This window comes from Ambystoma mexicanum, chromosome 5q (assembly GCF_040938575.1).
Source record: "Ambystoma mexicanum isolate Mex_15411 chromosome 5q, UKY_AmexF1_1, whole genome shotgun sequence".
Classification (NCBI taxonomy): Eukaryota; Metazoa; Chordata; class Amphibia; order Caudata; family Ambystomatidae; genus Ambystoma; species Ambystoma mexicanum.
The window spans coordinates 503,445,663-503,462,034 of NC_090933.1; the positions used below are offsets into that span (position 1 = coordinate 503,445,663).

Consider the following 16,372-nt stretch of genomic DNA (forward strand, 5'->3'; position numbering starts at 1 on the left):
CAGGGAAGGCCCTGCCTGGGAACGCACATGTACGCCATCCTTTGCTGAGGCCCTAGAAAAAAACATTGATTCGGCTGCAAGCGGGGCTGAGCACAGTGAACTCCGGTGATCGGCTCCCGTTTTGTGCTGGAACAACGTTGGAACCGCTGCGGCCACGTAAAATGGTGCGTATTGAACCCAACGCCAGAACCTTGAGGTAAGCCCTTCATAGGCACCGTCCGTTTTGCCGCCTGAGAGACATCTGTCTGTGCCCCAAACTCCACACACATGAACTTGACAACGAGATCCGCTCGACCCTGTTCGGGCAGACAGTGGAGACTGCACCGGACCTCCAGCAAGTGTCCCACAGCACTCCCACGATGGAGGCTTCCCACCCAGGCCACAAAATCATCCTTTGTATGCACGATTTAACGAGGATCCTACTGGTGGGAAGAGGAAGCCTTCAATAGGCGAGACGTCAAGTCCCCGAAACACATTTGAAATTTGCAGTTGGATGACTGTTCAGGGGCCATAACGTTATAGCATGCCACGTTTACCCTAATGAACGGCCCGACATAACAAATATAAATCCTCGAGACGTGGGAGATCACAACCCATCCATATATTCTGAATAAGATGACGTGTACTTTCATTGACGTTGAGGGGCGAACATTCAGAATAACCCGTTCTAGCCAAAACGCTGACAGTGATTTTTGTGTGTTGAACTCGAATCTGCAACTTAAAACCAGAAATGAGTTGCAGACTCTCACGTGCCCAGCTCCCTGAACTGTTTCATTGGAATCGGGGGCCACGAACTACAGGACACAACTTGAGAGGCCACAAGGTGGGTCCCTCGGTCAAAGCTATCACGCCTGCAGTTGCTAACCCAATGGGTAAGGAGTGACACTCCTCACAGCCTGCACCTTGACTAAGGACACACAACAGGCCATGTAACACGTGCATTCTAACAACCTGTGACAGGCCAGGATAATGCCAGTCTCATTGGCACATATCCTACACCATGTTGGCTACGGATGACAGACATCCAGATTAAGATATTAACCCCAGATAAATGACCTGAGGAAAATCCCACTAGAACGAGAAGGAGACCCTGGGTGCGTAGTATGATACAAAACATTGTAACGCCTCTGTGCCAACAACCCGAGGACGAGACAGTGAAGATTGAGATATAACACGTGGCATGCACCTTGCTGGCTAAACTGATGTAGCAGCCATAACTCCTAAAGACGTGGGAGAGTAAAATCCATCCCTTATCCAGAGTGTAGTGCAGGACGTACACTCAGTGACACTGCAGAGAAGGCTTTTATGGGGAAATCACACTCCCGTAAGGTCTGCCACCCTGTGGTCTAACACTGGTGCGCCACGAGCGATACCTAGGACCTAGTAAGATCCGCACAGAGGACATTGGGAGCTACTCCTCTTAATACACACTATGAGATCATTGGAAACGGGCAAATAGTTGCGGCAAACCTGACAGGAATTGCTGGGGGAGCGCACCATAGGGTGTGATTTGAACAAGATGATACTAGAACACTGCTAAGGACACATAACCACCGAAACCTCAATATTGATCCTCCCCATACCGGACAAAGAAGGAGAATCTAAAATCGTAAACAAGGTCCCCTCGCTGTGCTGCGATTCAGATGCATGACGAACACACCATCCTTGATCGTGCAGTATTGGATATCGTTGCTGCTGCAAAGAAAATACGCCCTAACACCGTGCAACCAGCATAACCCAGTGAAGACCTCAATGGGGCAGCCACGCAATAATAGCTCGCCTTGCACCACAAAGTCAGCTCTTGGACATTTTCCCATCGCCAGGAAAGTTTAACGCCCTAGATCACAAGATCCATAGGGCGACGGATCTACGACTATGTATCCATAATGACAAAGGGCTCAGGTGCAAGGAAAAAGGGCCTGATGGATTCATTCATGAGCTCCCAGGCCCCTGAGGCAGTGACAACAACACCGTCGACTGGAGACACTCCAACTACATCCTCAACTAATCCTAGAGAAGATCATCTCCTCGCCACAATGCAAAATGGGTTTTTATCTGTCAAGGTTAAACTGGACGATATTGTGGCTGCCATTAGATCACTGAAGGCGAGATTGGATAATGAAAGTATCCGAGTGACGGAAACCGAGGCCAGGATAAGTACACACGAAGATAACATCGGCCAGCACAGCCGCAACATTGTTCAGCTGAAAGGAGAAATCACGAAAATGCGAGGAAAATGTGAGGATTTGGAGTCCAGATCCAGGGGAAACAATATCAGTCAGAGTCGCTGAATCCTTTGGTAAGGGCCCATTACGGCGCACACTGAAGCTCTCTTAAAATCCTTATTTGGCACAACATCGTTTCCGAACACTTTCTAGCACATTGCACCCTGCTCCCGGGTTTAGGCCTAAACCTGGTTCTCCACCTCGCACCATCATCACCAGGCTGCTCAATTATCGTGACAGAGATTTTATCCTCAAAATGGCCAGGGAGATGGGAACGCTACAATATGATGCTAACAACATACACATTTACCCCAACTTCACTGCAGTACAGGCTCAAAGAAGGTCCTATGAACAAATAAAAATACAACTCAGACTGCGTCAAATCTGCTATGCCTTTCCGGCGAAAATGAAAATACAACAAAGGGGCAGAGCGCACTTCTTCGGGATCCCCACGGCCGTACTGGCCTACATTGAGGCTTCGGTCCCACTACCACCACGTGACCGTGGAATAGATCAGAACATGGCCCCACAACCCAATGATGAAAGGAGAGATCCAGCAGACTGACTATTGCAGACTGTGATATCCTTTAGATGTGTTTTGAGCGCAACGTCAATGGGTAGCACCGATCCATACTATTAGTTAAGCCGGATTGGATGCGTCCATCTGCGGCAGTCATAGAGCTGCCGCATACGCACCTCCGGAAGGTTCCACAGGTTTGAGGGAAACTTACAGACCCAATATAGACAACCCGGAATTCTATTACACCGTGTTAAATATGCTAATCCCACTAGATGAGACCAGGGTGCTGTGGGGAGGGGACTTTGATAGAATTCTCAACACTACACGGGATAGATCATCTGATGCTCCCTGGACACTCACTAAAGCAGCTCACGCCTTTCATCAGATATTGTTACACTTACCTTTGATAGATGCTTGGAGCACACTTCATCCATTAGACAGACAATACTCATATTACTCCACGTTACATGGTTCAGAATCATAATTGATTATTATCTCCTGACTGCATCTCTCTCAAACACATTGGTGAGTTGTGATATTCATCCACTCACACTTTCGGATCACACCCCAGTCTCTCTGTTGCTCGAACTATTGGATGTTCCCCCACCCCTCTAAGCATTGGAGGATGCCTTCTGCTATCCTCAGAGACCCCAATGTGACTGAATCCCTACAATCAGAGATTGAAGAATTCTTTGTCATCAATAAAGACTCTGTTAACACTCACGCAATACATTGGGAAACCTTCAAGGTCTGGGTTCGGGGTATCCTTATGTCCAAAACCACTGGGTTACTCAAATCTGTTAGGAAAGAATTGAGCCAGGTAGAATCTCGGCTACGAGAACAGGAGATGAATTACAGCAGTACACATAGCAGGGATACACTTTCAGACATTAACATACTACTAAGTGATTTCCACAAACTAGCCGACAGGGAAGTACAATACATGGCCTCTCCGGTAAGGGCACGCAGATACGGTCAGGGGAATAAGGCTGGACGGTCCCTGGCTAACATGCTGAAGGCCGAAAACTATCGTAATCCTATCGCTAGCATCCAAACAATAAATGGCAGGGTGGTGACACAAGGGGAAGAAATAAATGAATCGTCCACGCGATTATACACAGAGTTACTCTGTGATGAGAAATCGGCCCAGGAAGCAGCTGAATATCTACATAAACTAGAACTCCCAGTGCTCCACATCCCCCAAAGCAAAATCCTTGTTGGATCTACCAGTTACTCAAGAGGAAATAGCAGAGGCTATTAAAGCCCTAACATCAGGGAAAGCCTGTGGATCTGACAGCCTGGGCGTTGATTTGTACAAGGAATACCATGAAGAGCTAACCCCTATCTTGTTAAACGTATTGGAGGAAGCCATGCACCAGGACACACTCCCGGACTCTATGAGCAAAGCCATAATAACTGTATTACTGAAACCGAGGTGTCCACCCCATGACATGTCCTCATATAGACCCCTCTCCTCAATCAACACAGATGTGAAGATCTTCGCCAAGGTTTTCGCAATTAGGCTTCTCCCTAACATATCCAGGTTGGTACACACGGACCAATCAGGTTTTATCCCAATGCGGTACACTTTCCTCAATCTATGTAGACTATTCAGAGTTATGGCACAGATATGCCCTAAAGCCAAGGCAGAGGTAGCTGCTTTAGATGCCGAAAAAGGCATTCAATTCTGTATCATGGGAGAATCAGTTTGCTGTGCTTAAATGCTTTGGACTGGGTCCTTACTTCATATAATGTGTTCGGCACCTCTACACCAACCAGGGGCCAGAGTCCTCACAAACTACACCTAATCCATGCTATTCCTATTGGGTAGGGGCACCAGACAAGGTACCCCTTTTCTCCAATACTTTTTGCTCTAACAATTGAGCCGATGGCTGAATTTGTGCTTAAAAACCATGGGCACAGGGGCATTAGAATGACTGGCCCACCTCAAAGTATATCACTTTACGCAGACAATACACTTCTTTATATCCGGGACCCCGAAGTGAACCTAGAATCCATCATGAAAGATATACATGAGTTTGCACAGTATTCTGGATACAAAATTAATAACTCTAAAATCAGAATTGTTCCCACTTACACCTGCTACTGAATGCCAATGAAATATTAGTGGATTTAAATGGTCACCTGTCCGTGTTCGTTATTTGGGCATAGTCGTGTCTAAAGAGAGATACACATTATATGCAGATAACCATGAACATTTCCTACAGCTGTTAACCACAAAACTTCAAATATGGTCCAAACTTCCCATTTCCTTATACGATCGGATAGCGCTCCTAAAAATGGTGGTCCTTCCCAAACTTCTTTACTGCTTCGGCAACAGTCCCCTCTGGCCAGGCAGGGTATTTTTCATGAAACTTCTATCCATTGCTACCTCGTTTATATGGAACGGGGGAGCTGAAAGGATAAAATGGGACAAACTGGTAGAGCCATACACTATTGGTGGCATTGCTGCACCAGACTTTGAACTTTATCACTTAATGGCACATGCCCAATTTGCTAAACATTGGTATGATCCACAGGATACGGCCAGACATATCCCGATAGAAAGAAATGCAGCACTCCCCCACCCCCGCTCTGTCATGTTCAGTACACGCCACAAAGACCCCTGTAGATATGACCCCGTTAGTGTTACTGTCCATGCCTGGTCCATGATATTTAAAAGAATTAATGTAGAAGTACCTTACGATCCTGAAGCCGCGGTCTGGCATTTCCCCGGAATCTCCCCTACATTTGATGAATCCCTGCAGCCTGCAGAGAACCTGGGACCCGGATAAACAATTAAAGATGCCAGGACATGTACCCTGAGGGCAAATACGTATATCTAGAGGACTTTGTGAATACTATCGGGGGAGGTCGGCTGAAATCACTCCAATATCACTGTATGAGGGCTGCTTTCGGTGCGAGATGGCCAATGTTCACTGAAGAGCCTAACACACAAGTGTGTACGAGTTATAACATCCGGGGATGGAACAGGGACGGGGTCTTCAAACTCTATGCCCTAATACAAACACATTCTCTATCCCTGAACACCATCAAAATGTCATGGGAATCAGATTAGGGTACTACACTGAGTGAAGAACAATGGCGCAAATACTGCCAACTGACAAAATCTGTATCTGTAAACGCTGGCCTCCATTTGATTCAATTCAAAATCCTTAATCAACTACACTACATCCCTGTTAAAATGGCCAAGTTCACTGTGGATTGTTTTGGGGATTGCCTGAAATTGGGGATCCACACGCAAATTCTTTTCGTATGTATTGGGCATGCCCTCTGGTCGCTGTATTTTGGAACAATTTGATTGAGACTACTGAGAAAATGACGCAAATCCCAGCCCCTCTCCCTCTTCAGAAATATTTGTTTGGAAACATTGGTGAAGTGGCTGAAACCAGTAGAAAAATATCAAAAAACAGCGAAATGTACCAATGGATAGAGCATGACAGATCGCACTCATTTATCGTTTTTTATGTATCAGTAAATGTTTAATTTCACATCAATTTTCCGTTTTATTTTTCAAATAAATATTCAATAAAAATAAATTGCATATTACATAACACATTATCTACAAAACAATTCCATACATTCTAATTTGGCTCACAACATTATTATCCCCACCAATCATTCACTCACATTCCATCTGCACACGTTTTAATACATACACAAATGACACATTACACTAGGTCACTGTAAACAATATCAAATGCAAACAATATTAGGTTCCCTGTGCCTGTTTTCAGGTGACTTAATCTGTATATAACTATTTCAACAGATATTCTGGTCGACACATGTTTCATTTGTCAAAAGGAGACTTCAAAAATAGAGTCCATTCAATAAAGCAACCTTTGTCAGGACAAAAACAGGAAACTCAATAGGTTCCATTTTACATTGTAGGGTAAGCCGCACCACCTATAAAAACATCAATAAAAACTACTATGAACTCTGTGTAACTGTCATCCCCTCTTATTCTTATAACACTATAAATGTGACAATACGTGATTCTGACTAGTAATCACATTATCCGGTTCACCTCCATCTTTCAATTATGGGGGAAGAGCAGATATGATGGATCAATCCTCATGCTTCTTGCAAATGCATCCAACTAAATCTGGACCAACCTACAAGAATGCAATAATGGAGACCTCATTAAATCAGGTCTCTTAATTTGGTCACATAACTCAATCCCAATCGTAAAAACATACTTAAATGATAAGGCACACTCTAATCGCCTTAACCCAGCAGTCGTATCATTATTAGAAGACTCCAGAATGTAGCGTAAGCATCAAATGGGCCTATAGATCGGCTTTAAAAAACAGACGTCATTTTAGTCCTTTGCCCTGTTATTCAGTTATATTTCCCATCTATTAAGTTCAACCCACGCAAGGGTAAATACTCACCCTTACAATCCTGATTAAGAGTACAGTTGAAAACTTCTGGGGGCACTCCTCAGACTTCGTATAACCGATATTTAATCGCCTTTCCTCGACCGGCGACTACACCTCTAGATAGGTTAATTTTCGTTCTAGTCACTAGAGAGTAACAAACAAAACGTAGAGGACCACCGTCAGAAACAATATTTGTTTTAAACTCTCTTATAAGTCACATAACTTGATGCATCACACATTAGGAAAATACTTACATGTAGATCTTAAATATTCTGGGTCCAATCGTAATTATCCTCATTTATGGCATCCGCCATTTAATTTTTTCGACTCAGATATTAACAATAGCTTCCATACACCGGCTTACTACGAAGGTAGGAAGTTTCTCTAGCTGTGAAAAAGGGAAACCGAATCACCTGTCATGTTTCTTGTGTTAAACTGAGTATCTATGCGCACTTTCATATACGGTTTATTTCCCTGTAGTTCTAACTTATTTAAAGTTTTATTAGGCGTTTTATTATGCTAAAAATGGCACTGTCTTTTTCTGCATCATTACTAATGTGTAAGGACTAAAAGGCATAAAGTACTCCCACTAACTGGAGTATCTCCTTCTATATGTACCAACACACTTACAAAATCAATATAAAGTGTGGATGCGCCTCTGCGCATGGTTCTACAGCATGCTTGCTACTCAGTAATTCCCTAAATATATCAACTCAGTCAGTAGCGCACTGGTTTAGACGGTATTCGGTCCTTCTTTTTTCAAACGAGCTTATTGTACAAAACGCTTGCATTCTATGCCAGATTCAACTTACTGCGAGAGGATATCTGAGTTTTTGTCAATGATTTCTTCTTACAGTTGTATTTCTCAGCTGTGACGCGGGCGAAAAGCAACAGCGCCCGCTCCGCGTAGTGAATTGTTATATACTCTCTTGGAGATCATAGAAAGAGGACCATTTCTTTACTACGTCGCGGGCAAAAAATAGCCCCGCCTATGTTGCATTGCGAAGTACTATACGCTTCATCATGGGTCATAGAAAGGGGACTGGGCACAGTGCTCTCCTCTCAGCCATGAGTAAAGTATTATATCCTAAAAAGGCTTTATTTAAAGTCGACATAGTGCCTCCCTAAAGAGGCCAAACTCGACCTCTCACTGCCAACTACATACCATATCAAGCCTACTCGCCACTACACTATCCGCGTCCACTTACATGTGTTTAACTTAGACCCTTCAATCATATCTGGGAGTCTATCCACTACGAGTCCTTGTCGCCATTCTAAATGTAGCGGCTGCACGTTGCTTAGTGACACCAAAAAGCATCTGATAATAGATAGAATCTGTCGACTCCAAGTACATGTGGAGGCACTAAATATCGGGGCTGCACATTGCCTGGTGCACAGAAAATCCTTCTTAACAGTCAAGTTAGAGGTGCATACCTACATCAGATGGTGCAATCCACTATGTGCTGTAATAACAATATCAGGTAGGGATACTTACCAATTAAAATGTGCCGGATCTCATAGAGGTTACCTATCCCACGGTTGCAAAACCAGAGCAAACTTCTACCTTTGTACAATCAGGGCATTCCACTCCACAGACACATTTAGCCCCGTCTCACTGTGTCTAGGGTGTATATCCACCGTTGTGCTATCCTATGAAGTGTTGTAGCCATATCTCCGCCTCTACTCTGTGGTCTAATATACTTCCAACACAAACCATTTCAGGTCTGTATCTTTATGCTTATGTTGGACAAAATGATCCACTAGCGGCTTGTTCGCTACCTTATTTCGAATACACGATCTGTGTTCTCCTATTCTCTGCCTCACTTCTCTCATAGTTTTCCCTACGTAGAGTAGCTCGCACAGGCAAATAATAATGTAGATCAGATTTTTTGTTCTACAATTCGTGTGGGTTCTCAATTGCCATCTGATTTGACCATAGTTAAACTCCAGTCTTGTATCTGTCAAAGGGCAAGCTACACAGTTGCCACACCTATGATGTCCTACTACTGGCGGCAGCCCCCACTGGTTTAGTACCATTTGGTCTCTACTTCTCTCAAGATATGTGTGCACCAATCTTTGCTTTAAATTCTGACTTTTTTTAAAACCACTAGAAGACTGTTTAATGTGATATGCGCTGTTGCTAAAAAAGATGCATACTGCAATGCTGGAAAGCCACATATGCACCCCGAACGGACGATTTCCTTAGAGAATTGACATTTTAATGAATGTGAGAAATAATTTGGATTGACTATGCCTGTAACAAACCGCCCCAAAGACATATGGCACCCTTTCAGAAGTTTTTTTTACGCGAGATGATATCCGACAATGGGCCTCATTACGAGTAGGGCAGTAAGGGATAACGGGCACCGTTAAGGAGACCGGTGCCGATAATCCACTACCGCCCTATTCCGAGGTCCCTTGGAGGGAACCGTAAGGAACGTGTGGTCTGACCACACATCCCTTACGGGTCCCGCTAAGGGACCAGGGTGCTAATAACGGGCTTGCAAGTCGTGAGCCCATTATTAGCACCCTCCCCATTCCCATTGAGCCCTCTGGGGGCTCAAATGGGAATAGGGAATGGTTTGTTCAATGGGGACTTACCGGTCCCGCCAGGGTCGGACTACACTGGTAGGTCCCCATTGAACAACACCGGTGGCGGACCCGTTATTGGAGGCAGTCATGGCGCAAATAGTGCCATGACTACCACCAATCTTGGAATGAGGCCCAATGAATTTTCCCTGGTCTCCTCGCCATGATCTTATAAAACATCATATGTGCATGCACTGTTGGAACTACACTATACTGTTCAGAATGTTATTGTACTGTGATAATATCGACATTACCATCAATAAATAAAGTAAAAAAATAAATAAAAACAAGCAGAACAAACACACATTTGTGCAGGCATATTTTTCGATCCTCTGTGACAATGTGACACAAGTGACACACCTCGCATAAAAAAACGAGTTGCTTTAAAGTGCCTTGAATAAGAACATTCACATAGCGTACAGTAAACTGTCTTATTTGGTTGAATACCTGTTAACCTGTGTCCTTTATGATGTGTGATAGTTTCTATTTTTAACCTTTCTATTTTTGTACTTGTGGGCCTGCATGTCTCTTTCGTGCAGCTCCCTGGTGCATTTTGGTATGCGATGTCCATGCTGTACACACTTTTAAAATAAAAAAAAACTTAATAGTAACTTCATGAAAAAATAGAATCCAGCATGTTGGCACGCATGCATCCCATTTATATCTTTTGTGAAGCGCATATAATCCAAAAAGGTTCTAAGCTATCAAAAGTGGCAAGAATTGTGAAAGCAAATTTGTCAGGAATTGACATCATACAGCCAGTTCCTCACTCCATTTGCCAGCTACTGCCAACTCATGGCCAGACAGTCCCATCATTTGTCAATTATTGCTGTGACACACTCCGGTACTCAGATTATAAAACATTTACCAGAAATTGCTATTAAAAGCCCAGGAACTGATACCGTTTTCATGTTCTTATAGCCACAACCCAGACACTCACATAATTGCCAGGTATTAACCTCAAAACCCCAGCTTCTCACACCATTGGAAGTTACAACCAGTGAGTAAAGTAGTGTCAGGTTATATCATGGCTAGTTAGCATATCTGTGCCACAGTTCATTATTCCCAATAAGGATAGACTTTCCCAGTTTCATTATACCCGCAGTGGCCACGCTGAAGGATAGATTTCCAAGCACTCCTTTCTGAACAGTTTTTAGGTCAGTTAACATGTGGGCCGTCTGTAAGTACCAAATATTCACTTTCGAAGATGATCACTTGCTTTCGGCTGCAAAGCATGGTCTGCATGAACAGACCTAGTATATTTTGACATTCCCCCAACGTTGCTCCTTTCCAGCTTAGCAATCACGGTGGCCATGTTGGCATGGAAACACAGAATGGGGAATACGGATGCTCGTGAAGATTCTGACATAATTGTGCCATTCTTCCTCTGAGACCTTTTCCTTTGAATTGTACCTAAAAAGCATGTGGCAATAGTGATTCTGAATTGTGAATGTCAAGGTTATTTTCCAAGTTGATGGGAGGAATTGATTTTCAATGAATCAATTAATCTTTATTAGAAAATGCAAGATTTTCATTAAAGTGCCAATACAAGTAAAAGCAAAATTAAAAAAATAGTATAGACATATTTCGTAAATATACTTTACTTCACTTTCACTCATTTACTTTCCAGTTACACTGCCAATATTTAGTTATTTATCAAACAACTTAAGTGTCCTGTTTCATCCTCCTGTGTCTCCTACTCAGAGCAGATGTGTTGAAGATGTTTATTGGCCATGTAGCAACTATACAATGGGTCAACAGAAGACAATAACATGCAGGTCTTCAATGACACAAATCCTGTATTTCTCATGAACAGAGTTGATATTTTTATCGTAATTGTGCTGTACATCGTTAAAAAGAATTGCATTTGTGTTTCCACCTATTTTGGCCAAAATGGACACTGGCAGTATTAATTTGATCAACTTACATGTAATTACAAACATTTAAGTCCCTACTTACTGTATAAACTTTATTCGTTTTTTAACATTGAAAATAATTATTTTGCATAAAAGGTGAGAATGAGAAAAAAAATGTTAGCAATCAAATTACAAAGAAACATATTTAGATCATCCCTTCATGAAAAGCAAATGATACATTGAAAAAGCAATAACAAATACAATATACAGACCACAGAGCACAAAAGTAACAAAATAGCAGAAAAATGATTTACAATAGATTATTTCTTTAAAACTAAAGAGAACCTCAAAAAGTTAAGTCTAGTGGCCTCATTACCCGGATGGCGGTAGGGGATTACCGGCACCGCTAAGGGCACCGGTGCCGGTAATCCCTTACCGCCCTACAACGAGGTCCCTTTGCTGGTCCCTACCTTAATGGCTGGTTTTACCAGCCGTTAAGGACGGGACCCGCAAAGGGACCTTGGAGGCAATTATGATACCGCAATTTGCAGTACCGTAATTGCTGCCTTCCCCATTCCCATTGAGCCCTATGGGGGCTCAAATGGGAATGGGGAAGGGCCAGTGGTGAATGGGGAATTACCGCCCCGCCAACCTTGGAATGGGGCAGTAATTCCGCCATTCACCATGGCGGGAACGGTAAATTACCGGCAGCAACCATGGCGCTAATAGCGCCATGGTTACCGCCTTCCGTGTAATGAGGCCCTAAGTCTTCATTGATAGAAAGAGACAGTCAAAGTGTAGTACTGTCGATTCACTTCTAAAACAATTCATACCAAAATAGTACAGTGAAAAAAACTGCTGGAGCAAAATGTCTACGTAAAAATGTTGTTTCGCCGTATGTTAAGTTAAAACTCCTTCTTCTGGCGGGTGTATAGTCCATGCAATTGAAAATGCTTATAAGGCTCTTCAATGTTTTTAGTAGGATAATGTTCAAAGATTCCTTAAAAAGAATAAATGAAACAGAAAATAAGTATGTGGGCGTACTTCTGATTAAAGGCAAAAAAGAGGAAAAAAGCATGTTTTGCTGAGAGGGGTAGGTAAGGATCAGACTAGGGAATTCTTATTCACTCCCTGGCAGAGATGTTCATGTACTTGAAAAGTGGTAAAGATATTGCAGTTTTCACCAAATGTCCATGTATTTTTGTTGAGTTTAAGTTCATTCAATTTAGCTAATGTAAATGAAAAGAACAAGAAGGAAAAGAAAATTAGTAAGATAAGAAAAATTAATAAGGAATTTCCAAAACTCAAAAGGTATTCCAATGAGAGATTCCATGGTGAGTGCAATATTATTTATGTATTTATTTTTTGCTTGTTAGGCGCTTGTACAATAAGAATATACTGTTTCAAAGCGCCCAAGTAACACTTATGGGGTGTGCCACAGTTGACTTTAACTGTTCAATGCTAGATCCAGACAATTATCCTAAAACCATACATTAACAGTGATTTTAGAGGTGAATGGGTTATATCTGGATTGATAACAAGTAGTGGCATGCAATATGATCCCATTGTGACCTACAGAAGACTGGTAAACTGGATTAACTTCCATTCAATACAGCTTCTGATGTTTTAGTGGTGCACGTATTCTGTGCCATTTAAAATGCTTTATTATACCGGAAATTATGTAATTGCACATTATACTTCCACTGTAAACATAAGACTGCAAACTATTGGAGCATTGCAGTAAAGATGTATTTATGAAAAATGAAGATGCAATTGATACAGTGTGTTATGGGAGTTGGGGAAAAAGAGCCATCAAAGGTGAATAGCACAACTTAATCAAAACACAAAAAAACGATAATTTGAGTCTAGTTCATTGCTTCCAATAAAGTATTAATTAACAGAAATCATTTTTAATGACAGTTAATTAATAATAAAGTAAGAGAAAGGGAGAACCAAACTAGTGAAAGCACCCGATAGGATTAAAGCAGAAAAAGGGACAATTTACAAAGTGAAATCCCATGTCATATTTGTGTTTAGACCTTCATTGTATGTTTTTAGCCTGTGGATCCATCTTTTTTCCTTGTATGCTAGATCTCGATCTACGTGAGTATCCTTCATATTAAAGGTTACAGTGTGTTTAATATCCACTATTAAATGTCATCAGTAGAGTGTGCTTTATCCAAGTAGTGTTCCACAAGTGGGGTCCCAATAGTTCTATTATGACTTCAGGAAAAGTGTTCGGTGATTCTAGTTCTGGACATTCTGGAAGACCTGCCTATATATTATTGTTATTAATTTTTCAATTTATCATTTGATTTTCAAGAACACATGATCTAAATATGTTTCTTTGCAATTTGATTGATGAAGTGTAATTTTGGTGTTCTGATTCTTGTTATGTAAAAAAATATTTTCACTGTTAAAAACCAAATGTGTACAAGATGAGTAGTGACTACAAAGGTTATAATTAAATGCAAGTTGTTAAAAACAAAAAAGTAATTTCTTGAAGCATATATAGAGAGAGAGAGAGAGACGTGTTGGTCTTTTTCATTACTTCAAGTGGCGACAGATTAAATTTTAGTCTGGTGATCGTAGATCTTTGATGTAGCCAGGTACACTATAACAACTAATTATACATCTGGTAGTATTTACGTTACAGGCATGCACACTGTTCATTGGATTCAATAACCCTCATATACAATTCTTGCTCAAATGTAGCCTGCAGGACATTGGTGTACATTGTTTGCTTTTCCAGGGATTACTTCAGGTGTAACAAACGAATATGGTGCATTCATGACCAGGAGATGTTTTTTAACCATGAAATATGAAGTATGTGTGCTTGTCCTAACACATTGGCCCTCATTACAAGTCAGGCGTTAAGGGTTTAACGAACCCTTAACGCCTGATTAAGAGGTCCCGGGTTTTAACGCCTGCTTTTTGCAGGCGTTAAAACCAATGCCGCAAAGTGACCTTGGTGCTAAGTACGGTGCCGCAATTTGCGGCACCGTACTTAGCGCCTGTCCCCATTCCCATTATGCCCTATCGGGCAAAAATGGGAATGGGGAAGCGCAAATGGTGAATGGGGAATTACCGCCCCACTCACCTTGGAATGGTGGGGCAATATTGAAAATTAAGTTGTATTTGTTTATTAATGAGGCCCCTGCACCTCCCAGGGACACTTTCTTCTCCTGTACTCCTATGAGAGATTTGCATTTGACTGGGGAAACTTGCTCATAGTCCCTAAAATGTGATCTAGTGTAAGATGAGACAATAAAAATCCTCTGTTGTAGGCCTCAGATAAGGGAATTCATTCTGACTGCTCCTCATGCAGCACCTTTATTGAAGATCTTTATAACAGCAAGCAACACCTATCCAACAAACAGAGATGCACTTTATGTAATAGAACTTTACACGGTCCTTCGAGGGGATTGGTTGTGAAGAGGTGTTGACACATCAAATGCTCCTACTCAGTGTTAGATATAGCCAATCACAAATACTAGTGTGTGTATATGGGAAATGCTCCCTTGCCTCATGCTTGCTTGGGTATCTTCTGCACAGGTGGTTCTTTATTTCAGCTTAACATTCTGTTTCCTTTGGGCAGATGATGGGAAGAAACTCTATCATTGGGGATCAATATCGGTGGCCATTGACTATCCCCTACTACTTGGAGGACACCTTGGGTAGGTATTCACCTGTCAAGACTTTATAAGAATGCAGTGATGCGCTTAAACAAAAATGTTTCTTTTAGCTAAATATGCATTAATGTCAAAGATACAAAACTAACATGGTCCTTCTAACTACCACTCCCATGATCCTTCACCATTGCCTATTCTGACTTTGCTTGACGGGAGTATTGGTCCAAAAATCTGGAGAGCCAAAGGTTGCAGACACCTGTTCTAAGAAGTGTTGGATTACTTATGGGCATACAGTACATTTGCTATGCGCAGTTTGCACAGTGCAGATTTGCTCTATGCCAGCACAATGCTCATGTCCCTTATTCACAGACAGACATGCCCATTGCTGAGAGCCTGGTACAAGTGCTGCGCTGAGTAGTCATCCATGAGTATGTAAATGGCCTGTCTGTTATCAATACGTATTCACTTTGCTCCATCCTGGTACGTAGATGAGGTTTCAATGGCCTGCTTTCAGATGCTGGCCCCTGCTTCCTTTCCCAGAACAGTGGGGGTGCATTGCTGCCACTTTTCTGTAATGCCATATTTTAAGTCTGGAGATAAAGTTGAGGAAAGATTTACAGCACCTGACTGGAAATGTATCCTCCACATTACCACCATAAAATAGAGCTATTGCTACCTGGGGTAATTTTGCCCTAACCCCAATTGAGTTCTATGGACTCCAGCAATGGGCACCAGCACTGCCTTACCACCGCTTGCAATCTGGAAGGTTTACCATAAAAACACACAGTGGTAACAGTATCGGAGCCTGGCGAATTTACCACAGGTAAACCCATCAAACTCTGGTGGATCTGCCAAACTCATAGCGAGGCCCAATGTGTCCTCGTCCTCTGCATACATTTTGACTTAGATTGTCGAGGGGCCATTGAAGGTATCGGGACTCCTTCGGGAATTGTTATGCACAACTGAATAAGATTGGATGGAAGCTTCTGAGTGAAGCATGCCCACTGGCACTGCTCGGGGCAAACCCTACATGAACCTTTCGCAGCCTGCTGTTCCATTACAGAAGGGGGAATCCATACATACATCAGATTCGATCCCACCCCGACGCCGGGGAGTCTAACCCAAACTGCACAGGTCCCAACATTCA

At 42.4% G+C, this 16,372-nt stretch overlaps 1 protein-coding gene across 4 annotated transcripts in view; it reads left to right on the plus strand.

Annotated features, from left to right (window-relative positions):
* The window catches only part of MEP1B (meprin A subunit beta), a 465,679-nt gene that overhangs the window by 272,840 nt on the left and 176,467 nt on the right, over positions 1–16,372 (plus strand). For all 4 annotated transcript variants that reach the window (XM_069620973.1, XM_069620975.1, XM_069620974.1 and 1 more), the window contains exon 5: positions 15,192–15,270. In XM_069620973.1, the coding sequence (XP_069477074.1) occupies positions 15,192–15,270 (79 nt within the window). The remainder of the gene's footprint in view (positions 1–15,191; positions 15,271–16,372) is intronic.